Genomic DNA, 23,905 nt, shown 5'->3' with positions numbered 1-23,905 from the left:
ACGTCATTTTTTTCCTTTCTTTCCCACCCACGTGAACAAGTGGATGCTGAAATATTTACACTGGCACCTCCCGGGAAGGCAAACTGCCTCCCGGCAGAACCAAGCTCCCGGACTGCAAGCGGGTGCCACCTGCCTCCAGGCTGGTGCACAGATCTGGTCACACAACAGCCCTCTTCCAGCAGTGCTGCATGGAGAGAGCATCCTTTCCCCTCCCCAGGAACAAACCCCACCATGACGGCACTAGAATATTCCATCTGAAGACATAAAAAAGCAAACTCGTGCTGCCTACCACTATTAATCACCATGATCGGTACTAACACGTGCTTATCATAGTTGCAAACATCCTGCTGTCCCCAAACCTTTGGGTCGCCCAAATGTGGAGACGCTGCAGTCACGTCCCCCACAAAGCAGGTGATGGACATTCCCCTAAAAAGTACCATTGAAAGAAAAGATACTTGCCAAATGACTCCTCCCCAAAAGAATGAGAAAAACACATAGAAGGCAAGGGAGCCCCATATCACAAAGTGGTTCATCCACGTCCAGAATCGAGTATCTAATGCTAGCTGCGTAAATAAAAATTCAAAATAAAAATTAACAGGCAGAACAAGCATTACAAGCAGAGTGTATTCAATTATATTTATATAAAATTTGTCTGCTTTCAGAGCACGATTGAAGTTTTCCAGTCAGCTACCTCTCTGTGTATGTACACCTGGGAAATACTTTCAATATCTACAGACTGGCACAACATCAACAGGGAAGCAGCAAGTTTCTAATTGCAGCTGATACTTTTTAATAGAATAAGTTTGATGCAACCTCTGACGCTACATGAAACAAATGTGTAAAGGTTGCAGTAATTGTAATTGCCTTCTGTCACCACCTGCTGTCCTGACCCAAACATAAAAGACCTTTTGTAAGGCCTTATGCAAACCGTTCATTCTGGAAAGCTCCATGAAACAAAGCAGTTTGGCTACTGTTGTTTGACAGATGTGCTTTTGTGATCCCTATGGTGCTGAGCAGCATCTGAAAGAAGGCAGTCAAACCCAAGTACTCAGCTGTTCCTCTCCTCTTTCTGGAGCTGAAAGCCAAGGGGCGTTAAGTGTGGGGAAAGAAGTCAACTGTAACCAACTGGAGGTCTCAGAAGAGGGCAAAAAATAAGAAAATAATTTACCAGAGCATAAGCACTTGTCATAAGCACACACACAGACCATAGGCTACACAAAGGACAGCAGTCAATAAGCTACTTATAAATTCCTGCCTGTGTGGAGGAACAGAAGATACAAAGTGTGGGGGGAAAGGTATTCAAAAAATACATCTTCAGTGTATTTACCACACAGGGTAAACGATTTTACACTGCACTATATGCACAACATTCAAAAAGGACTGCAAGAAGAAGGGAAGAAAGAGGCTAACCTTCAGAGTGACGGTGAACACCAAGACAGTGAAAACAATTGTTCCGAAGGTCCAGTTTCCAAACACCTGGAAAACACGTTGCGTTGCCACACGCGCCTCTGTCCACCTCGTTCGAGAGGAACAGAAACGACGACAATGACAACGGTGCAAGCAAGGACTGGAAGGGGAAGGAGGGATGGCGCGACTGCTACTCGGGACGCGCGCCGGGCGCTCAGCACGCCAGCCGCCCGCTACGCTAACCCTGTGCCATGCACTACCACGGACAAGTGACCCGGTGTCGTGACAGTGACAGGTACAACCTCCTACTAACAGCAATGTTGACTGAGAATACGAGTCGTTTGGACCACCTGCATTTCATGATTTCTTGGTAATTTACTCCGTTTCTGCTTTCTCGTAACACAGAACTATCGCAGCACCTCCGGTTCTCGTGCCATTTTAGTCCCGCTTGCAGAACGCACCAGCGGGTGCTTCTCCGTACGAGAATACGCTGGTTTGGTTTGCAGACACTAGTGACTACGCACAACAAAGAAAAGCAGGTACTGTATATAAATCCAAATGATGGCAATGAATGGGACAGATGCTTACCAAAGGCTGTCAAGATCTGAATGCATACATTAAAACAGAAAGTGAAATGTAAAAGTTTTTAAAAAATGCAAAAAAATTAAAGTCAATAGGAGCGAAAAAGGAGTCAATCAAACATACATGGATATTATGAGCAATTGCTGGTAGCAGTTCTTTACAGGCATAAGTGCTTACAAAACAGGACAAAACCACAGCTCTTATTTTAGTGCCACATGGACTTGACCTCTCAAGGCACCTGCAGTGCTTACATGTTTTATTCAAATGCAACCAGAATGGCTATAAATACAGAAAGGCACTGAATCTACAATACATGTGCGTGACTACACATAGCTGGGGCCATAAATAGTGGCACTGATGCAATGTATGCAAATCTCAGCTTTCCTCCCAGTGTTGTCCCCTAAAAAAAAAAAAAAAAGCTAAGGTGTTTTCAAGGATCGCAAATGATGGTGTAAAGCTCTCCATCAGCTGAGAACTGGTAACACCTCCCTTCAGTGGGGGGTGTCCCCAGACAGCGCAGACCACCACTTGCATGGCAGCTGCACCGCACCGATGCCTTGCTCTGTTCTCAGCTAACCAGCAAAAAAAAAATAAAAAAAAAATTCTTTCCCCCTCCCCATCTTCCCGTGCAAGTTTGCCTGGGCCAGCTCGCACACCTCGCTCACGTGGTGATACAAACACCGGTCCCAGAGCGAGAGGCACGAACAAGCAGACAGCAGGGACAAGAAGAGCAGCCTGCTCGCTTCTGACGGCAGCGCTAACTTATGCTGGCTTTGGCCCAGCAGCAAGCCGCCAGCACCAGCCTTCCCCCCTGCAACGGGAGGCAGGGGGCTGGATCAGGCCTCGTGCAGGCACTGCTTTGGTCCCTTGTGGCCTGGGCACGGTTCCCTCGCTGGCAGGTCCTGCCCTGCACCCAGCCAACACCTGGGACCATGCGGAAGAGTGAAAGTGCACTGTGCAAAGCACAGGCTGGCGGCATCGCTGGGGTGGAATAAAGTTCTTTGTAAGACTACTTATCGTACCTAGAGAGCATAACCACCTCTACGCTGTTTCCATGGTGATTTGGAAAATGTTTCGTTTTAAGCATTTGCTGCAGAATCACACCGTAAGCAATGCTACACCGTTGGACGAGACTCGAGACACAGCGCACAGACTAAGCGTGTAGATATTCACTGACAGGCATATAAAAGAGGCAGGGCACAAAAGAAACACTCATCTTTCTTTCTTTTTTGGTGTTGTTACCTTTCCGTTATCTTCCAACGATGAATTTTGAAAAAGAAAATAAACCCCAAAGAAAAACACGAGTCCTTCAAAGGCGCCCAGGAAGGTCCAGTACAAGAAAGGCCTCCACTGCAGCATTGCATTATCGGAAACTTTCCTGCCAAGAAAACAAGCAACAAGAAAATCACCATCATGTAGGTCCTGCTGCAAAGCCCAGGGTTTCCATGGGCTTGGAGCGGGCCTTTGCTGTAGGAGACAAGAAGAACACAGGACTTAAACATTTGCTATACGCAGATGCTGGTCCTAAGAAATCAAAAGACATTCAGCATATTTTTTTTTATCCTCCTCTAGGTAATGCAGACAAAAATCCAACCCCATCCAAATGAAGCAAGCAGCTGTAATGCTGTCCCAAGCATCTCGTGCAGCCACCTCGCTGCCTGCCCTATCAGCTGTTAACTGCTGCATTTCAAAACCAGGGCTATGTCGACAAAGAAACGCATGAGATGCAGCGAACTTGTGGCACGCTTCCCTCTCTTTTTGTTGAACGCACAAACTCACTTTTTTGGGAAAGCTCTGAGAGTGCTGTTCCTGGAAGTGGTGTTTTTCTGTACAGGCTGAAAATAAACTCCTGAATCGTACCGTGGGTTTTTAGCACGGGGGTTTTAGCAGGAGGCTCTTGGCTGAGAACAGGAATAAGATCTGGCACGGAGGCAGCAGCAGCAGCAGGTTGATGCACCGTTGACAGGGCCCTGCGAGGACATGCACCAAGGCCACTGTCACAGCCACGGAGCTGCAAACCCAGGACCACATCCAGCCTCAGTTCCTTTGGTCTCTGCTGCAGGTCTCCAGCTGCACCCCCAGGGACCTGTGCTTTTGACTACACCTCAAACAGCCTGACACTGGCTAGACATGAAAAGGAAATACTGTTCCAGAAGTCCTTCCCCAAAATATTTGAAAACCGCTGCTTATGCTTAAAAAAGCTTCTTGCATCACTGTATTTTCAGATGGCCTTCTTTAAAACTTGAAGATTGATGGGGGATGAAAGCATGTTTATGGCAAAACCAAAAATCCTCTCATTTTTTTTTTTGTAACTATTCTAGCAATACATCTATTATCAGCAAGATGCACCCTGTAAACAGGTGTGATGCTGAACTCCTGTAATTGCAATTTCTAAAGCAAAACACTACTGGAATCCTATGCATGATATTCTCTAACATACTGTAATTTGGGTGAGAGTAAGGAGCACAGATAAATCAGACCAAGAGCTATTTTTGCAAGGAGAGAAAACGCAAAGAGCCTCCTCAGTGCAATTTGTTTTGCGTTCGCATTTATGGCCTGCAGCACTCATCGTAAACAGACTTTTTACTGTGCCTCAGACTAGAGATCTGCAGTGCAGCAACTCAACACTTTATACAGCAGAGGCACAGCAGTCATTCTGTATTCAGCAGCACATGCATAGTCCTGAATATTCAAAGTGAAGCTATCTGACTGCACAATTAATCTGTTTTCCCTCAACTCACATACACCGGTGATCAGACAGCTCACCAGGTGAATGCTCAGGGGGCTGCTGTTATTGGTCTATGCTGCACAATATTCAATTACAAATTTATTTAAAAATGTGTGTTTTGCCATATGAGTGGAGGAACACAGAAGTTTAATCAATCATATAACTGAGTAGCTATTTCAGAAATACTCAGATCCCCTGAAGGGCTGCACTAATGTACATGCACAGGCAGGGCTGGGGGGAAGACGTGAAGTATTTCAGGTTCTGCAGGAGGTCAGGGACTCCCCCAGTTGCAACAAAGGAGAAAAAGAAGACAGTAAAGCAGGGAGAGATCATCTCCTCTTAAACTCTGCTCTCCACCTGCAATGTGGAGGAAACTCTGAGTGCAAAGAGCACGGCTCCCAGGTAACTTGTTTTGAAATGGAGATTTGGCCTTTGGGGGATATCCATCCAGACCAGCTGAGAAACTACCTGCTTGAGTTGGATTTCATGAGGATTCGTTTTCCTGTAAATGAATAGATCTCTCTTCTCCTGAAAGATAGATTTTCCCTCCATCTATTGCATCCTCCATCACGTGCTTGGCTCACGCCGCCTGGCTCAGAACTAACATGAGTGAATGCTCTGGCCAGAATTGCAGCTTGCTTTTTCTTGTAGATGAATAATTCCATCTACAGCCTTTTTTTTTTTTTTTTAATACAGACAGAAGGGCAGTTTGCTGGACCAGATACTGTTAGAGAGCATAAATTAAAATAGGCATGTAACATGTAAGCAGTTTTCTGCAGTTCCATGGCTACCTTGTCACCACCACAGGGCAGGTACACCAACCAGCTCAAGTGATCCCTGATGGATTGTTTCATGCACCAACAAAGCTTAAACTGTGGCCAACAAAGCTGTGCTGAGGCTTGCCCGGTCCTTTGCTACTTACATATACAATTGTGGATCTGAGGTCAGCGTGTCAATGTTGATGTGCTGCTCCAGGAGGCTGTAAGCCAGGATAGGTAGTGACGTGAAGCAGATGTTGTACATGGTAAGGTAAGCAGCATCGTACAGAGGCTGAAAAGAGGGAGAAGGGCAAAATGAGACAGAAATTTGCCTTTAAAAGTCTCCCCATAAATAGATTAAGGTTCCAGCCCTTGCCTCCATACATAACCCATGGACTCACCCCTTTGTCACAGACACGAATCGCCCCATGCAATGGCAGCGGGGCCGAGGCACCCACAGGCTGCGTGGCCAGAACCCTACGGCCACCGAGGGCAGCCCCACCGGCAGCAGCTCTGTACCTGCCTGGGCCGGGCCCCAGCTCGACCTCCAGAAAAACATGATTAAACAGTCCTTACTGCAGCTTTTCTGTAGCTGCTCTTGTGCTGCCGTTTCTATTAATACACTTGATGTCTCCTGCGACTCTCTAAAGACTAGACTTTTTTAGACTATGATTTTTCTTTTTTCCTTTTTTTTTTTTTATTTAAAGCAAGTGGTTCTGCTGAGACAAGCAGAGAATAATCTCCTATGATTGCTTTTAAGATCAAGCAGACACAAAAGCCTGCAAGTGAACACAAAACCCAAAGAATTGTCTCCAAACACCCGAGCCCACCCCGCACAGAAATCCATCCTTCTGACACTCACTTGGACTAAGCAAGTGTCTGATGATGCTCATCACGTGTCTTACTTTAAAGGCTCTGATAAAAGAACAAACTGTTCTTCCTTTTGAAAGACAACTTTAATACAGGGAAATACAGCAGAGAGAAAAAGACCAGGAAGTCTTCAAAAAACTTTTCTCTTAAGAGTAGCAGGATTAGGTGTTGGCAAACCAGCTAAACGACCCTCTTGTTACTTTGGGAAGGCATACATCCATGTTTAAGCAACAAAAATGGTCATGGATGGGAATGGAAAGCAAGCCAAATTTATTTATTTTCAATTGTAGGTTTCAAAATTATTATGCTCCAGATGTGGTGCTGAGCAAGGAGGTCAATTTGTACTATCACCTAAAGAAAGAAGAGGAAGAGACAGGATGCATAAAAGTCAAATCTCTGCTACGAAGCTTTATGATGTGACTTGCTTTTTCCCTGTCTTTTTAGATGTATTACTGGAAGTTACCTGCTGTGAGAATCCACAGAAGAACTGGTATAAAAATTGTGGTAAAATGAAGCAAAGGTTCTAGAAAAATAAAAAAAGAAGGGTTAGCAGGGAAGCATTTATGCACTCAGTGAATGCTTCACTTTTCATTCTAAATCCAAATATTTTTCCCCTATTATCAGATAATAATACCTGATATTATGATATCAGATAAAACAGGTGTCCTGGTTTTGTCTGGGATAGAATTACTTTTCCCCCTAGTAGCTGCTGTGATGCTGTGTTTTGGATTTAGGATGAGAACAATGCTGATAACACACTGATGGCTTAGTTGCTGCCGAGCAGTGCTTACACAGAGTCGTGGACTCTTCAGCGCCTCGCAGCATCCTGCCAGTGAGAAGGCCAGGGGTGCACAAGGAGCTGGGAGGGGACAGAACCAGGACAGCTGCCCCAGACTGGCCAGGGGGATATTCTCTACCATATGATGTCATGCAGAAAAATTAATATGGGGGGGCTGGCTGGGGGAACCACTGCTCGGGGACAGGCTGGGCATCAGTCAGCGGGTGGTAAGAAATTGCCTTGTGCATCACTTGCTCTGTACATTCTATTATTATTATCACCATCATCATTATTTCTCATCCTTTTCTGTCCTATTAAACTGTCTTTATCTCAACCCATTAGCTTTTGCTTTTGTTTTCCTTCTGATTCTCTCCCCCATCCCACTGGAAGGCGGGGGGAGCGAACGGCTGTGAGGTGCTTAGCTGCCTGCCGGTTAAAGCACAACATCGGGACACTGTGTTCTACCAAACATTACACTAATCCCAGCTTCTACTATCTGCAGAAGACGCTGGAAGAAGTAATGACCTCGCATTCCCTTATACATAGTACTTACAAACAGGCACATGGGAGACACACACCCTTTTCTAGGTAAACACAACAGAATATCCTATACATGTTTTTTCTTTTTCCATTTTTTCTACTGTCAAAGAAACCCGTACTATAAACAACAAAATGAGCTGAACACACATCCTTACCTTATAGAAGAAATACTGTACAAGGTGTGCTATTCTCACATAATATAAATGCCCATGTGCTAGTAGCAATTTTCTTAAGTGTTTAAACTTTGGAACAGCATAGTCACTGTTTCTTGCAGCCTGCCGTCCTTCTTTGCCTTTTATACCTGAAGACAGAAGAATTGCAAGGGATTAATCCATATGGGACTGGAATTTGTACTGATGCTACCCATGTTTGTTCACATAAGTCTGTCTCAAGCCACGATAAAGGCCATATTTCATTCTTGATTCTACAAGGACTTTGTATTTCAAACACGTCCATGCATCCACCGTGCATGCCCACCCGTGGGGTTCTGGGGACTGTGCCTGCAGGCATAGGGTGGCAGACAGACACCCCAGGAGAGCAAAACACTAAAGGTCTTCAAGACTTGGCATGGTCTTGGCTCTACAACAATCAGATGTGCCTCTGGAGATTTTAATTTATATTTAGTTTGCTATCCAAGTTTCTAAGTAAGAGAATGTGGTGAAGAGTATCTACGAAAATCCGATGAAAGATACCTAACTGGTTTCCCCAGGGGCTTGCCTGCATCTAGCAGTCTGGTTATTTCACTGCAGATGCTCAGCCTCCCCAGAAATCCCCTCAGAGCAAAACTCAAGAAAGCCAGTTTTGTTCACTCAGAAACCACATTCAAATGAACTACAACTATTCATTAGAGGCTAACGTGCCATTTCCAACAACCAGAAATAAAGAGGCTATCCTTTCTCTTCCATCTTTACCCTCTTTAATACCCTTTCTAACGGTCTTAAAAAATATCCAGTACTTTCAGAAAATAATCTGCAGAAATTTAAACAGTTTGCATATGATGTCAGTCATATGGACAGGGCAGACAACACAGCAGAGCATCAGCCCCTGCAAGATGCATGAGCTGCTAGCAGCTGCGATCAGCACTGCCAGGCAAACCCAGGCAAAGGACGAATGCCAGCTGCAGCTCAGCTGAGAGAAGCAGGTACAATCCCACTGAAATTCTCAGCGCTGAATTTAATAGCGAAGAGAAGACTGGAGAAGTTACGTATTTCATTTGAGCTAGCATCAACCTTGTTTGCGCAGAGGACAGCAGAAAAACCCAGGTGTTTCACCACTGGGAATGAAGGAGGTGTAAATAGGGCCAGGTGAAGATGCAAGACAGAACCAAGTCTTTCACACTTCTTTACTTTTCCCCTTACAAATGATCCTGACTAAAGCCTGACGTTTTAACTGTACTGCATTTGCAATGGCTGCCATTAATCACACATTAATCAGCTTGCTACACGTGCCTTTCCTTCTGACCAGTAAGCAACTTTTACCACCTTGAATTTGGCCATATAGTTTTTTTTAAACACAAGCTCCGGTTTATCCCATTATAAAGACAAAGAGCACGTTACCATCGAAGGTCAGCAACCCATGATTACCCCATGTACTTATCTGGAGCTAAACCTTGCTGAAAGCAGCAGCACTTCCCACATTTTTCAGGGGGATCAGTTCAGCCACAGGCAGAGATGCTGACCGTGCCTCAGCACTGAACCTCAGCAACACAGATGGACAGCAGACAAGTCGTAGGTGTTAGATGTTTGTTATCAGCAGTCTTACCTATTCCCACATGTGCTTCCAAAATCATACTAACATCATTCGCACCATCCCCTATTGATAGTGTTATTGGGCTCCCTTTTGTGTTCTTCACCATTCGCACAATCTAAAAAATTTAGAAAAGGATAGCAGGAGAAATAATAATTTCAGAGAAAAAAAAAAAAACAATTCAAGAGATCCCTGCTGCCTCATCTGCAAGAACACTCCTCAACAAGTAACCTGGCTTCTGTGGCAGCAAAATAACGCCAAGAGAGTTCAAATTAATAAAAATCCCTCCTTGTTTCCTTTGTAGCCACTAACTAGAGCAAAAGCCAAGACTAAGCTTTAAAAGGCCAAAGGACAGTGCTTAAAAAGGAACCACTCACAGCGGTATCCTCCTCTTCCCTCCTGCCAGATCCTGCTCTCTTATGAAGATGTGGCCTCTCACGCATTTCACGTGGAAGTCAATCATGCCCCGGAACAGGACTAAGAACGCACTGTTCATCATCCTTTTGATACCATCAGCTAGTGTGAGGAAGTCATGGACTACACATTTAGAAGCGAAAAAAAGAACAAATGGGTTTTGTTTATTTCTAATTGGCTTGGGTTTGTGGCTTCCTGCAAGCATATTTAAGACAGGGCTTATGTTTGTATTTGAAAGACTGGTGTTTCCATAATGCTCTGAAGTTCAGACAAGGCTTATACATAGCCTGGAGAAGTCCTAGCTGATTAAGATGAGTAAGCTTTATTTAAAGCAGCACTGCAGGAAACGTAGCCTCACACCATTACACAGAAATAATCAGAGTTTACATCTGAAGGCTACTTTCAAAAAAAACATACCTTTAATACAAGAAAAGGAGTACCTGGCTACAACTTGTTGAAGGTTTGTTGCTACCTCACAATTCTTCATACTTGTTTCATCTTCCTGGCAAATCCATAAGTCAGGCTGTTACAGCAATACTGCTGTATTTTAAATTAGTGAATTCCTGTGCCATGTGCATTTTCCTACTCCCTAGCGAATAACAACCTGCTTTGCAATGCCCCTCCAGGAGCCTTTTCCTGAACTTTGCTATCTACCGCTCAGCGCAGTAAGTTCTATGATGGCAGCCAACCTCTCAAATCAAGAAACCAGATCTGAACTAGTCTGCAACGTTTTCAGCACCTTCTGGTGAATGAGGCAGCAGTTTGTACTTAGATTTCTCACAACAGGTTTTGAAGCCCACCTACAGATCAGGTCAAGCCCTGCTAAAGGATTAAAGGTGTGTCATATCACTTAACGACAGCTTCAGTTGGTTAAAAAAATGTAAATACCTGTGCTTTCTGCAACGGAGCCATTCGGCAGCAGAGAACTGCAGTACACTTTAAGCAGATTTGTAGAAATATGTTTTTGTAATTACTAGAACTGGAATCCTGTGAAGGATTGAGTATCAGTGACAGCGTCGAGCCATCTATAATCAGTCCATAGTCTTGACTCAACGTCCAGCTTCTAGAGCACAATGAGGAACAGGTTTGTGTTATGGGAAAAAAATCAGTTACACTTTAAGAAGTCAATCTAGCTGCTTACAACATCTTACTGGAAGAGGAATTGCTCTTGTATTAATCTTTTCCCCAACCCTTTTATGGGGCTTACAATCTTAAAAATCTTGGATTTAACACACGTCTTTCACTAAGGGAACTGTACAGTTAGGTTCAAAACCAACTAATACTAGAGACAATGAACAAAGCAAAGGAGCCAGCAGCAGCGTGTGCAAGTAGCGCACCCCCAGCGCCACAACATGGTGTAATTTCTCTATCAGGTTTGCATCCATGCCCAGTGTTATAATCCAAATGCGTGCAGGCTGGGTCCTCCTCATCACTCACCTCTTCAGGCCACCCCGGTGTTTGGGAACATCCTGAATCAGCTTCTTGTGGTACTCCAACAGCAGCTCGTGGAGCCGGTCCTCCTTTCTCTCGCTCTCCCCCACTGTTTTCACCGTCAGCTCCAGCAGCTCGGTGCTGGTCTGGAAGAGCCTGCAGGCGTAGCAGGTGGACTTGGCCGTTTCCATCTTGTCTCCCGTCAGCACCCACACCTTCATGCCGGCAGCATGCAGAGCTTCAATCGTCTCTGCTGACTGTTCTTGCAGTCTGAACACGGAGAGGAAACATGACCGATCAGACTTGGTTCGGAGGCAAGGCAGACCCTGAGCAGCTCCGCGCTGCTGGTGGCATGCCAGTGAGCCCCCAGTGAGACCCCCGACCAAGTCACAGAGCTGGACTCAGCACTGGCCACGTCCTGGCCACCTGGTGAGAGGATCAGCCGCAGCTGCGTGCTGACGGACCACAAGCACCCACCTTTGTTGGCATGCTGGCTTCCCCAGCCACCTTCAAACCTGCTAGTGCACAACCCAGTGTGCAAAAGCACCACCGGTGAAAAACATCTCACACTTCCAGACAGAAGTAGAAAGAGCTTGGAGCAGCTCTAAACTAGGTGTAAATTGAGAAAATATGATAGCAGAACAAACAAGACCTCCAAAAGAGGCTGGGAAGCCCTTCCCAGCAAGCCCCAGGCATGCAGGAGCCTCAGAAATATGTTCCTGAGATACAACACTCCATGGGTGTAAAGAGGCTTAGCCAACATTGCCAGTTAATCCACACTCCCTCAGCCCCCTCACCCCCAGGTATCCTTATTTTACAGGTAGGAAATATAAGAGAGAGAAGTTAATTGATTGTCCCCATGGTAATCAGACTACTGCCACAGGAATAAGGACTAGAACTCGGTAATTCCAATTTTAATGTGCAGCCAAAATTCACTGCATTATACTAAATATGTTTTGATATGCAAATTAACACTGCACGCGTTCATTCACTTTCTGGAAGTGCAAGTACTTCTGTGGTTTCATTAATAAATCCTAAATTCTACACCAGCCAATTGTAGCAACTAGGGCAGTGTGTAATGGGTTGTGCCACAGAGTGATTGCCCTGGACACTTCCAACGTCTGCGTCGCTCAGCGCTCACAGACTGTTCTGGATTTTACCTCCCATGGCTCCCAGGCTGTCCTGTAACCACAGGTAAAGCCATCCCAGGCTGCACAGGAACCTCGCTGCAGCTCACGTGAGAGAACGTGGGTCCACCACAACACAAAGTCATGGAGAAACCCTGGCTACCACGGTGGCCAACAGTGCCTGGTCTGTGTGCTCTTTACCTGTCTTCTACAGCAGTTGCTCCAATCAAGTGCATGTCTGCTTCTGTGTCTTCAAAAACCTTTGCCATCTTTTCTTCTCTGTCCTGCAGAGCCATCTTCGCTTCATTAAGCTGTCGGTCTATTTTATCATACTCCTTTTGAGTCAGTTCTTTGAATGCCACACAAAGTGTTCGGTAGCCATCCTTGTAGGAGGGAAAGAAAAAAAAGTGGACAAGTGCCCGAAAACCATATTTTCTGAAGCTCCCCACATTAGGCTCAGTACTTTTCCCCACTGTTAGTACTTTCAGTGAGTACTGAACCTGATGGTAACGATGCTTTGTTAGCTTAAGACAGAAGACCAATTTCTCTATGTTTATAGAGGAGCTTCCTCACATCAGAGTACATTCACATGCACATAACATGGCAGACAGAGCAGATATCCTGCACCTAACAGGGCAAGTGGAAATCAAGTGTTCCCATATCCAGGACCAAGGAAGGGACATGCCCCCACATGCGACCACCTCTGCCAAAGACGCCTCCCAAGAAATGCTTCTCTTCCACCTTTGCATGCTCGTCACAATTGATTGAAAGACTTCTCCCACCAGAGAAAACAGTCTGCTATTGTTATTTTCTATTTTTAACTTGCTTTGGAGATGCTTGGACACAACTGCAATCGAGCCCATATAAGTATATCAAAAGTCAAATAAACATGGAAGTCAAAGAAACAAAAAAGGAAAGAAGCCAGGCTTCAAAACAATAAGAGGGGCACTCACATTTTCAATACTTCCCTCCAAAGCAAGGTCACAACCCTATTTTTGGCATAAGGCTTTCCTGACCCCAGGAGCCAGCCAAATTCCATCTGCGTGCTTACCATAGCATTGCGGTCCACATGGACTTTAGTTTGTTGGATTTCTTCTTGCTGCACCCTCGGAAAAATAGAGGAGTCTGCTCCTTTACAGAAGAGAAGTAGCTTTCCTAAAAGCAGAGTTATAAATAGTTTATCGCATTCAAAAGCCATAGAAAGACTTAACAGACACTGGCTTCAATAGCCAGCTAATGATGCAGAGGAAGAAGTCTGTCAGGACTAAAGAAGGAACTGCTAGAAGCCTGGCTGCCTACCAAAAGTGGCGTGACACCTGTACAAAACCTTCTTTGACCTCAGGGTGAACTATCCAATGTCACTACCTGCCCGGAGAAAACTTGCTGCAGAAGGCTGGACAAAGCAGTTTATTTTTTCCTATTTAGAAGCCTCAGAAACCCTAGGGGATGGGAAAAAGCCCATGTCCTAGAACTTATAGGACTGAAATTTAAGAAGGATGACCCCTGAATTTTTGTCTGCTAACCCCATGAAAACCCATCCCACTCATGTGAAGGTCTCAGACCTCCTCCTGTAGTTATACCTCCAGGCTGGGGCAAGGCAAGCAAAAGCGAGGTCCCTGTCCTTGTCCCCTCCCTTAACCTGCAGCTGGCTCCATGCATCTCCTATGAAGAACATCAACACTATCCCAACCAGACCCAGTAACAGAGTTAATGTATCTAGAAGTGTTAATGTGCCTAGACCAGTCCAGAGAACCTAAGAGCTTAGCCTTGCTGGGTTACAGTGCGCTGTGTTACACACGTTCAGAAAGGAATGAAGGGGTTTTATATTTGTGCATATGTGCACACATGTCCATGAGTCTAGAAATGCCTTTTAACTGTACCTGTGATGGTCTTCACAATGACACTCATACGGCGACGGACAGGATCGAAGTTCAATATATGGAGAAGCTGGTACCTTAAAATAAAATAAAAAAAAAAAGGAAGTGAGCTTTAAGACAACTCAATGCCAACTCCCCAGAGTAAGAAGTGAATTTTGATTGTGGGGACGAGTTGTAGGGGAGCACTGGGATTAGATAATTCACTCTCAGCTGCTCACATACTTGCAGATGTCACAGTAGCTGTTACCAAAGGGTAAAACCTAATTATTTTGAGTTTGGGAGGGGGAACAAGAAGCCTGGTCACACAGTGTAAGCCATGCCCTGCTATCCGTAACACTGGCAACCAATCTCAAATCTGGTGAGCCACCTGTGGTGTCAGGCACTGGGGAAGGAGACATGCAAGGGACTGGACGCACTCAAGGGACCTGAATGAAGGCTTCTGTAGAGCTGACAGCAGGTTTTTGCAAGCAAGCCTTGCCTTTCAGCCTGCTCTTTGCAAGAAGGAGCAGTGTCTGTGCAGGTCGGTAGCTGGTCTGACAACCCTTGCTGAGCGCTTTTGACCTTGCCCGGTTTGCCACATTGACCGAAGTTAATTAACCCACATGGGAGCCGGTGCTGAGCAGAACCCATTCAATTACCCGGAGCAATATTACTTCGCAGACCCCATGGCACTTACATTTCAGTTTCATTCTTTTGGTTTCGTATTTTCATGAAATCATTTTCAAGTCCTAGAAAAGTGAAACCATACCTGTCAATAAACAAGAGGACAGAACAACAGTGAGAGCACCCATTGGCACATATTAATCGTTAACTGCGTTCTCATTTCACTTTCTGTACTGCAGAGGAGAGACAAAGAAGGTATCGAGCCCACGCTAGAAAGCCTGGCCAGATGTTTGCTCGCTCCTTGCAGAGCCAGCTGTGACATTTTGGCATCACTCCTGTAGCCCAGCGAGCTGGACACTTCAGTGCACAGATGCCAAGAGGCTCCGGACGTGGTCCCCTGGGTCTCCATTACATTTACCATCCACGAGCTAGTACAGAGCTGCAGTGGCCTCAGTCTAAAACTCAGGGTTGGCAACAACATCTTCTAAGGACTGAAACGCACGTTTCACAAAAGTAGCCCATCTTATTATTTTGCCACTGCACACAAAGGAAGCAAACTGGCTGCAATGCCATGCTTTAGGGGCTGCTCTCAGCAGTGAATGTAAACTTTGGCCTCCTGAAAAGCTGCTCAGCAGAGACCCTTTGTAGCCTACTGCTTTTTTGGAGAGCTCTTTCCAACTCAAATGCTCGTGTGACTTCCCAGAAGAGGAAAAAAACCATCTCCACATTCTTACTTTTCTGCGCCTTTCACCAAAGCAATTTCATCTGGGGAAGAGGAGACGTAGGTGTGTTTGCATTCGGGATGTCCTATCAGCCCATCCACCTGGTCCGCTTCCTTGATTTGAACGGTGTGGCACAGGCACAAGGCTCGCAGGAACAGCTCTTCTCGGCTCTAGGCAGGATGGAGGAAGGGCTCGTTACCAGCTTTGTGCCACGCACCCAGTCCAACTCAAAGCAGCTGGTTACCACTGTTGTACATGGGTATTTTAAAACCAAAAATATTCCCCACCCCCCAGCAATATCAGCGGTAATAGATCACATATATCCATCCAGCCCGGAGCTGCCAACAAAACCCCAGCATTAATCAACAAGCTGATTTCTTACCTTTTCTGCTTTGCCATAGTATTTTAGGGCCCATCAGTCTGGGAGAAGCCATCAACCTCTGAAATGCAGTCTTTGTACTTGTGCCCGTCTATGCAGCACTCGATGAACTCCATGCTGTTCTCCGTCAGGGTTCCTGTTTTGTCCGTGAAGACGAACTCCACCTAGAAGCAAGGGGACACCCACCTCGCTGTACTCCCTGCCTCCACAGCCACACCAAAGGCACACCAGGGAAGCAGCCCTCCAGATGGAAAGGTTGGGGCATTTTGATACATCTGGACCAATCCTGGAGAGTACTTTGCTGCTTTCCTGACCTGGCATCCAAAAACATGCAGGTGCTGCATGGGGGTTACACCACTGTATAGATTTACTGTTTCCATCCTCCCTTGTTCTTCCATCCATTGAACAAGTGGCAGGGAGGCAGCTCCTGAAGACTTTTAAAACCTGTTTCAAGGCCCTTCATCTTCCCTCATCCTCTTTATTGGCTACTTTGCTGTGGCTCCCAGTGCTTATACAGCTGCTGCTGCAGGTCTGCTGCCTTTGTGGGACTTCCATCTTGGTGCTGTATATAAGGCAGGTAATTGCTACTCCAAACATTTTTTTTAAGCAAAATAAAAAGCAGGAGGCACTGTACATACCCCACACTCAGCCTCTCCTGACACAGATAAGAGAGAGAAGCTAGCAGCTCTCTAACTGCTCTAGCAAAGCCTGCAGCAGCCTGGTTGCATGTACATTACATGCCCAGAGATGACTGGGCAGTCATTTCTGTTAATCCTTGAAGAGGCAGAGGATTTTTCATTTTTAATTGAAGCGGAGAAAGCAAACCTTCCTGACATGCAGAGTACTGTGCCTGATTTTCCCCAGTATGGAAACAATTGGCGTGACCCAATTCCTACTCCTTCATACACTATTTATAACCTTATCCATTTCATGCAGCGAGTAGAATCATGTTAAATGGAAAGTGTCACCAGACTGGCTGAAGCTCTGCCCTGCTGGGACAGCAAGCAACTGCCACAACAAGGTTTCTTATTAGGGAGAATGTTACAAGCTCCAGCGGCAGTGGCCCACTAATTGTTTTTCAGAGCTATCAAGAACTGTAGTGTTGGAATAAAAACTGCAATCAATTTTCTTCCTGCCTGTGTTTTTCTTCTGCCTTAATTAAATACAGCAAGGCTTTTAATTTCTGTTTAAGGTGCACTGATAAGAAGTAACGTAACAACACTGCAATGCTCAACTTAGGTCAACTTTCCAAATGCTTTGTCAACCTTTTTTTGTTTTTTAATGCAACATCATAACAGCTGTGGTGGGGAGAACCATCAAGTTGGAGAGAGCAAGCGATACACAACCACTGAAGCCAAGAGAGACACAAAGACCACCACCAGAAGTACTGACCACCACAGCCCCACCATGGTAGGAGGGGATGATGTACGGTGTGCATGCTGGTAGCAAAAGTGGACCCTTGTTGCCCTCCTCCCCATGCCAGCTGCTCCTCTGCCAACCCAGATGACGTTCCTCACAGCAGATGCAAACAGAGCTCGTTCTGACCTGTCCAAGCTCCTCATTCAGGTCCGAGGTGTTCACCAATGCTCCCTCTTTTATTTCTTCATCGTACATTTCCTTGTCCCAAGAGATGAAGAAGGAACCCAAGAACTTCTGCATCTCTACTGTAACATACATGGAGACTGGGATAATAAAATTGAAGAGGACCATAAATGACAAGAAGTCTGTGAACATCCGCAACACCTGCAATGGAAAGACAAGAGGAAGATACAGTCTGTGCGTAACTCAGGGATGAGACAGTTTACAACAACAACTCTGAGGTTTTAGACAGCATTTCCTTAAAGGTTAAATAGAAAAAAAAAATCCTGAAAATAACTGAGTACAGTTGAGGTATAGCCAAATTCTATTTTCCTTCAATGTAGAAAATCTCACTGCCTTCTACAGCTATGTGAGGGTATAACAGAAGAGCACATCTTACTGGTTCAAAGTGACCAAATCTCCATTTTATTCAGGTACATATTCCTTTTCAGAACACACTGTTACAGGCTGATTCTCATCTCAGCTACCTGGAGCAAAGTGCTTTGAGACCAGTCAAGCTATGGCAAGGGTACAACCAATTCAGTGACATCTCTGAAGTCCCACTCAACAATCAACGGAATCAGCTGATTTCCACCCACTCACACTCACTCTTTCAGGCTTGGCTGCCTGTGTCTCGGCAAGCTTAAGAACCTGGCTGACGTGGCCTCAATTTATCTACTCAAAGCTGAAAGATAGCTCAAGTTCAGATAAGGATCCAGGTTAAATCAGCTGCTGCATTTATATAATGTCTCTGCATGGTGGAAATGATGTTATCTGCCCGCCTGCCGGTAGCCTGCATGTATTCGCTTGTCCCCAAGGTGATGGGGATGCCAGGGCGCAAGCAGGATTAGCGGCAAGCCTTGCTACGAGCATCACTGTGCCCTGCTCCATGCAAGCATTGCAGTGCACAAGTATGAGAGGTGCAGGTAGTAACCGAGACAGGAGACAAACACAAACATGGAGAGATCGCAGTAAGTGACAGCACTTCCAAAGAGCAAACAGGCATCACAGGGTTGGCAGCAGACACGATCAGATTAAATAAAACTGTCAGAATAAATAAAGCTGGAGGAGGTGCTGAAATACAAATCCATTTACCTTGAACGTCTCTCTCTCTTTCTTAGTCTTTTCATTGTACCAAGGCTCATCATTAAGTGGATTACTCTGCCAGACATATTTCAGAGTCGTGCACACAGTAGCTTTGCTCAATAGGATGCATAAATACACTATCAGGAAAGCGTTGATAGATCTGAAAAATAGAGGTTTCTTTTTAGAATTCTTGCAACTATTTTTATAAAGAAAATCATGCAAATAAGCAGGAACAGAACTTCCTTAATCTTAAGAAGGGAATTGCAGAACAAGTGCTTTTAACAGTGCTGATACTCAGGGTCAGTTCATACATTTTAGCATTTCTTATTTTTTTAAAAATAAAAAAGCTACTAAATGATGTAGCTCCTTGAAAGATATGCTTAACGAAATACACAGATTGCACGGAAAATCAGAGAGCATCTGAAACAAAAGGCAGCAGATTAGGGGATTATTTCTGTGCAAGTCATCCATGACAAAACCCAACAGCTTATACCAATTTTTGCCTACTATAATTACTCACTTTTCTACAGCAGAGCGTTTCTGAGATTTCCCTTGGTAGTTCAAAGCCATTTTTGTTTCCATACCAGTATAGACTGCCACACCTACAGAGGATTAAAGCAGAGCTCATCAGGGACTCACAAGCCAGAAGGGACCCAGCTTTCACTGAGCCGTCGGAGGCATCAGCGCGTACATGGGAACTTGACCCCCAGTTCAAGAAATCGGCATTACCCAAGGGCTGCTCAACTGCAGAAAGCTCAGTGGCTGCTAAGTAATGTTAATTGCACATATCCCTGAGCACTGACCGGCAGCCCAAGGATCACACACGGAAAAAATATCAGTCTTCCCTAACAGCCTTCATTCGAAATTACTGATGTCTAGGAATGTGATTCTAGCAAAAGTGTTCGGCAAAAGGATTTGGAAACAAGTCCCTATTCTTTGTAACTCAGGCACAAAGAAAAGCTTGCTTAGGTGTATTGACACAACCTGCATAGCATGGCAGCACTGCAGATATAACCAGCACCCCCAGATTTTACCCTAGAAACTTTTCAAGCAGCTGGCATATAAATGCAGCTGTAGAACCCTGGCAGACAGGCTGTAGATAAGTATTTTCTCTTTCTAGATATAGTGGTAATGACAAATTAAAATGTTCATCAGAACTATAATAAAAAAAAATTGTTCACCATAAATCTTCTTGGTATTTTTGAGGGTAGCACCTTTCAGCAACAAGTTTTCGGGACCCAAAGACCTAAACATAAAAGAAGTTATAATAGCACATCACTAAAGGAACATTCAAACTTCTTTACAATTTAAACACAGAGGTAAACTATAAAGCTGAACTGATGTTATTTTACAGGTGATTACTTGATTAGTATGTTAATTTAGACTTTCCTTATTTTTCCATGCATGTACTTTTATTTCCATTTCATCTTATGTAGACTATCCTTGGTACTCAAGGTCCCAAATTTAATGGTGGGTTCTCAGTGAAGTTTTGGAGGAATAAGTACAAAACATTCACACGTAACATGTTCTAGTAATTATATAAAAAACCTGTTTTTAAAACCTTAGAAAATCTATCAATTTCAGCAGTTGATCAATGGCACCAAAGACATCTTATTTTGCTCCCACTCCTGTTTTTATTTCTCTTTGAACGTCCCACCCATGACCCTCCACTGCTTCTCTTTCTTCAGGAGGCTGCAGAGGCTGCTGGCAGGACTACAGTGGCTAAGGAGCATCGTGGGTTTTCTGCCAGCACATGAGCACTCAGTGCTGGAAGCCCCGTCCCTGTGTCCTGGGCCATTCCCTGGGGGCTCTACGGGCTGTCACCTGGAGATTGTCTACAGCTCTCACTCACAGCTACAGAAAGCTTCCCCAGTCCCCCGGTGGGCTCAGATGAGTCACCAAGTGGCAGAAGAAAGCAAGCAGAGGGATTAATTATAAGTCTCCTTTAATAAAGGAGATATTTGGAACTGCTAAAGAGAAATAGACATTCCCTAGTGATAGCGACAGTTCAGACCCTTGAAATTTGGCGTAGATGCCTCAAATCTTTGAGGGGGACAGTGAGACAGCTGCAAGACTAACCTGGCTATGGGCTCTTGGTTACTTCCGTAGATGATAATTCTTCCAACAAATCTGCAATTAAAAAGTACATGAGAACTTGAAATACAAACATATGAACATTAAAAAGAGCTACTACAAACACACTAAAATGTCATCATCAGGAGATGGGAACATAGTAATTCATGCAGCTGAGAGGTCAAGGCTTCAGAAGGGACAAACCACAGCCCACCACCCTGGGTGCCTCCCCGCTGCCACCCCCGCACAGCAGGAGCTGACCATGCCTGGGCACCCCCAGCTCATCTCAGTCACTGCGTAAAACACACGGCAGCAAGCCTCCTTCAAGGGATTTAACCACCAAGACAGCTTAATCCTGGAATGCATTTTACTTGGAAGGTACGCTGGCCTAAAAATAGGTGCATGCACCACTACTAGAGCGGAGCTGACAAAAATAGAACTCATTACACCACGATGAGTGTTTCGTCGGAGAGGCTTTGCTGCAAAGGAACTGAGACCTGAAGCAGCCCAGCGTTGACTTTGCCACCTTCATCCAGAAGCCCCGTAGCTCATTGCTGCCTCCAGAAACCTGTCATTTGCTGACAAGAAAACACCCCTCGCTTTATTGAACTTTAACTTATATTTAGAGATGTGGCTGAGGCTTTGGTAGCAGGCTGGGAGGAGCAGCGAGGACGCCCACACTCACTTGTAGAGGTCTGGCTGCGGCTGTTCGCACTCGATCGTGGCTGTGAGGGCATCTATGGCTTCATCTGTGCAGAGCACGGTGGTATCCCGCACCGCGTAGTGAGTCTGGCAAGAGAAGCGCACACTTTTCAGCAGCAGCCCCAGGAACGCAGCTCGGGCTGCAGGCGGGCCCGCTGGCACTCAGCATCTCTGCATCTCCCCAGGGGGCTGCAGGTGCCCCCGGGACACCAGAGGTAATGAGAGGCCAGCCCCAGCATCGGCGGGCTCAAAGCTGTTTTTAGGCAGCGCGAAGGTTCGCCGCTCGCAATTAGCCGGGAAGCCCACGGAGGATCAGCTCGCTGCCTGCGAGCGCTATTTATAGGAGCTGCTGGTGGCTCCAAACCACTGCGGGCTGTACGACAGGCTGCCTTAATCCGTCCTCACAAACAAATTCATTAAAAAGCTTCCTCAGCTCATTGCCTTTGTGTTCCTCCCATTGTGCACTGCAGGAGGAACTGCCATGCTATACACGTAGCTGTGACGTTATAAATGCCCACCTTAATGCTTGGTTTGGGAACCTGCCTGGGTTTTCATACTGAAAGCACACCCACACCTCTGCTATAAATCGCAGCTTCTGTGAAACAGTTCAGAACCGTTCATACAATGCCCAATATCAAATCAGGCCCCTGTGCCGAGTTTTGCATCCGACGCTCCAGTCACCATGGACACCGTGCAATTACTGAGCGATACAGCCTCCTAATCAATTCCTCGATCCTTACATCCACGGCCCTTAGCCTCTTTAGAAAACACATACTCTTTTAGATAACGTATGGCCGAAGATTCTTGCTTCAAAGACAGAGCCCTGCCACAATCCATTTTATAACTGCCCCAGTTTCACGTAACTAGGCATCCTTCCCATATGCACAGCCTGACACACACCAGAAAAACATACAACACGGCAGGCAGCAGCTATTAGTGCAGAGGAGGTTTTATGACTACCTGGGTGTGCTTCCCTTGCCCTAGTTTGCGGCACACCCTTTTTCCTAATGTTAGATGTATTTCCTCAAACAGCACTTGCTTTTCTATTCCCTCCCTGCACCTTTTAATTCATTTTCCGTCTTCATCTTGTCAAGAAACTGGAGATAGCCCCTCTTTACCTACAGTAATCCATAAACCCAGAAAAATATAGTGCTTAATACAGAAATTTAGCATTCCACTTAACGAGTCAAGTTAGTAAAAGCCAAGACTCTGAAAAAGTTGTGTTAACTCATGCATATGATGCACCCGACACCACTAAGCAACTGCCCATTTAATATGGATATCTATTTTTAGCCTCATGCCACTTCAAAGCTCTTACTAGTATAACCACTCTGGTACGTCAATGCTGCACCAGCTCCTACACAAATTTTTCAGTACCAATTAACAGCCACCAATAAAGATCGGAGCTGCAAACCCCATACATTCAGATTAACCCTGGTAATTCCCACTGACTTCAGAGTGTGCCAGAACGTATCATGAAATTTTAAAGTAACTTCCACTCTTACTACTGCAGTTGCTAATATCTGTATAAATATTTATCAAACACAAGTGAAAACAAATGTTCATGTCTTATGACAAATGTAATTTTCTTTTTGTCATTACTTCTCTCCCTTGGAGAAGGGGAAAAAAATAAAGGAAGAAAACACACTAAAGAAGAGATTCATCCTGAGCAAGACTAATATCAAATTTCACTTCTTGATTCAGTAAGGGGGTAAGTAAATCCCCTTTCCTTCCCCCTTCCTACCCTCACCTCCAAGAAAGAAAAAACAAAGGGGATTTTTTTCTCACTGGTGAAAAGTTCCCCAATCATACGACTCAAGAGACAGTGCCTCAGAAAATCCCAGATGTCACTGAAATAGCTCGGTTAAGTAGAGAAATGCTGGCAGGTACTGAAAAGGGAGCTATACGCTGAAGCAGCTGTGGTTGCTGCATTACCTACGCACCAGACTTCGTGACATGCAATAGGAGCAGGGAAGCAGTAAAACATTGCCTAGGATGGATGGTAATGCGGCAAAGCCGTATTATTATTTATTGATATTGTTTTTTTATTGGTGTTTGTTGTGATAAAGATGGAATCAATTTGGAGCAGCGCCAGCAAGAAGAGCTGTTTAAAAAAAAGAAAAATAAACAATCCACAGAGCACTTCAGTGCTGACTCACTGATGAGCAGACGGAGGGAGGAAATGTTAAATATAGCACACAGCCGTGGGGACAGGTTACACGGGAGCATCTTCCAATTACCTCACTCTCTCACACACACCCCATACAGGCACTAGCTTCAGCCACAGCTGCCCCAGCACACCAGAGCACCAGTCCTGCACGCCACCCAGCCATCCCCATCACCTTGAAATTCGACTCGCCATCCAGGCTCGCTGTAGTGACGTAACAGGTCCATCAACACTACTTGAGGCCAAAATATCAAGTCACAGGGGAAGGTCTCATCTGCTTTCACTTCTACTATGTCTCCAACCTGGAAGAAAGGAAGCATTTCAACGAACAGCCCTC

The 23,905-nt window shown here is 45.2% G+C and overlaps 1 protein-coding gene across 1 annotated transcript in view; it reads right to left on the bottom strand.

Annotated features, from left to right (window-relative positions):
• ATP11C (ATPase phospholipid transporting 11C) overlaps nucleotides 1-23,905 on the bottom strand; it is a 50,586-nt gene that overhangs the window by 8,697 nt on the left and 17,984 nt on the right. The window contains 24 exon segments of the mRNA XM_040571888.1: nucleotides 460-563; nucleotides 1,411-1,476; nucleotides 3,232-3,367; nucleotides 5,640-5,767; nucleotides 6,809-6,868; nucleotides 7,819-7,964; nucleotides 9,425-9,527; nucleotides 10,712-10,886; nucleotides 11,261-11,524; nucleotides 12,583-12,764; nucleotides 13,433-13,536; nucleotides 14,262-14,335; nucleotides 14,935-15,006; nucleotides 15,596-15,753; nucleotides 15,966-15,994; nucleotides 15,997-16,126; nucleotides 17,508-17,705; nucleotides 18,636-18,786; nucleotides 19,147-19,228; nucleotides 19,808-19,872; nucleotides 20,706-20,756; nucleotides 21,385-21,488; nucleotides 23,744-23,795; nucleotides 23,797-23,870. Coding sequence (XP_040427822.1) covers nucleotides 460-563; nucleotides 1,411-1,476; nucleotides 3,232-3,367; nucleotides 5,640-5,767; nucleotides 6,809-6,868; nucleotides 7,819-7,964; nucleotides 9,425-9,527; nucleotides 10,712-10,886; nucleotides 11,261-11,524; nucleotides 12,583-12,764; nucleotides 13,433-13,536; nucleotides 14,262-14,335; nucleotides 14,935-15,006; nucleotides 15,596-15,753; nucleotides 15,966-15,994; nucleotides 15,997-16,126; nucleotides 17,508-17,705; nucleotides 18,636-18,786; nucleotides 19,147-19,228; nucleotides 19,808-19,872; nucleotides 20,706-20,756; nucleotides 21,385-21,488; nucleotides 23,744-23,795; nucleotides 23,797-23,870 — 2,708 coding nt within the window.

Source organism: Cygnus olor, chromosome 13 (genome assembly GCF_009769625.2).
Source record: "Cygnus olor isolate bCygOlo1 chromosome 13, bCygOlo1.pri.v2, whole genome shotgun sequence".
Lineage (NCBI taxonomy): Eukaryota > Metazoa > Chordata > Aves > Anseriformes > Anatidae > Cygnus > Cygnus olor.
Note: the sequence above shows the minus strand (reverse complement) of the source record. Positions and strands in the feature narration are given on the sequence as shown.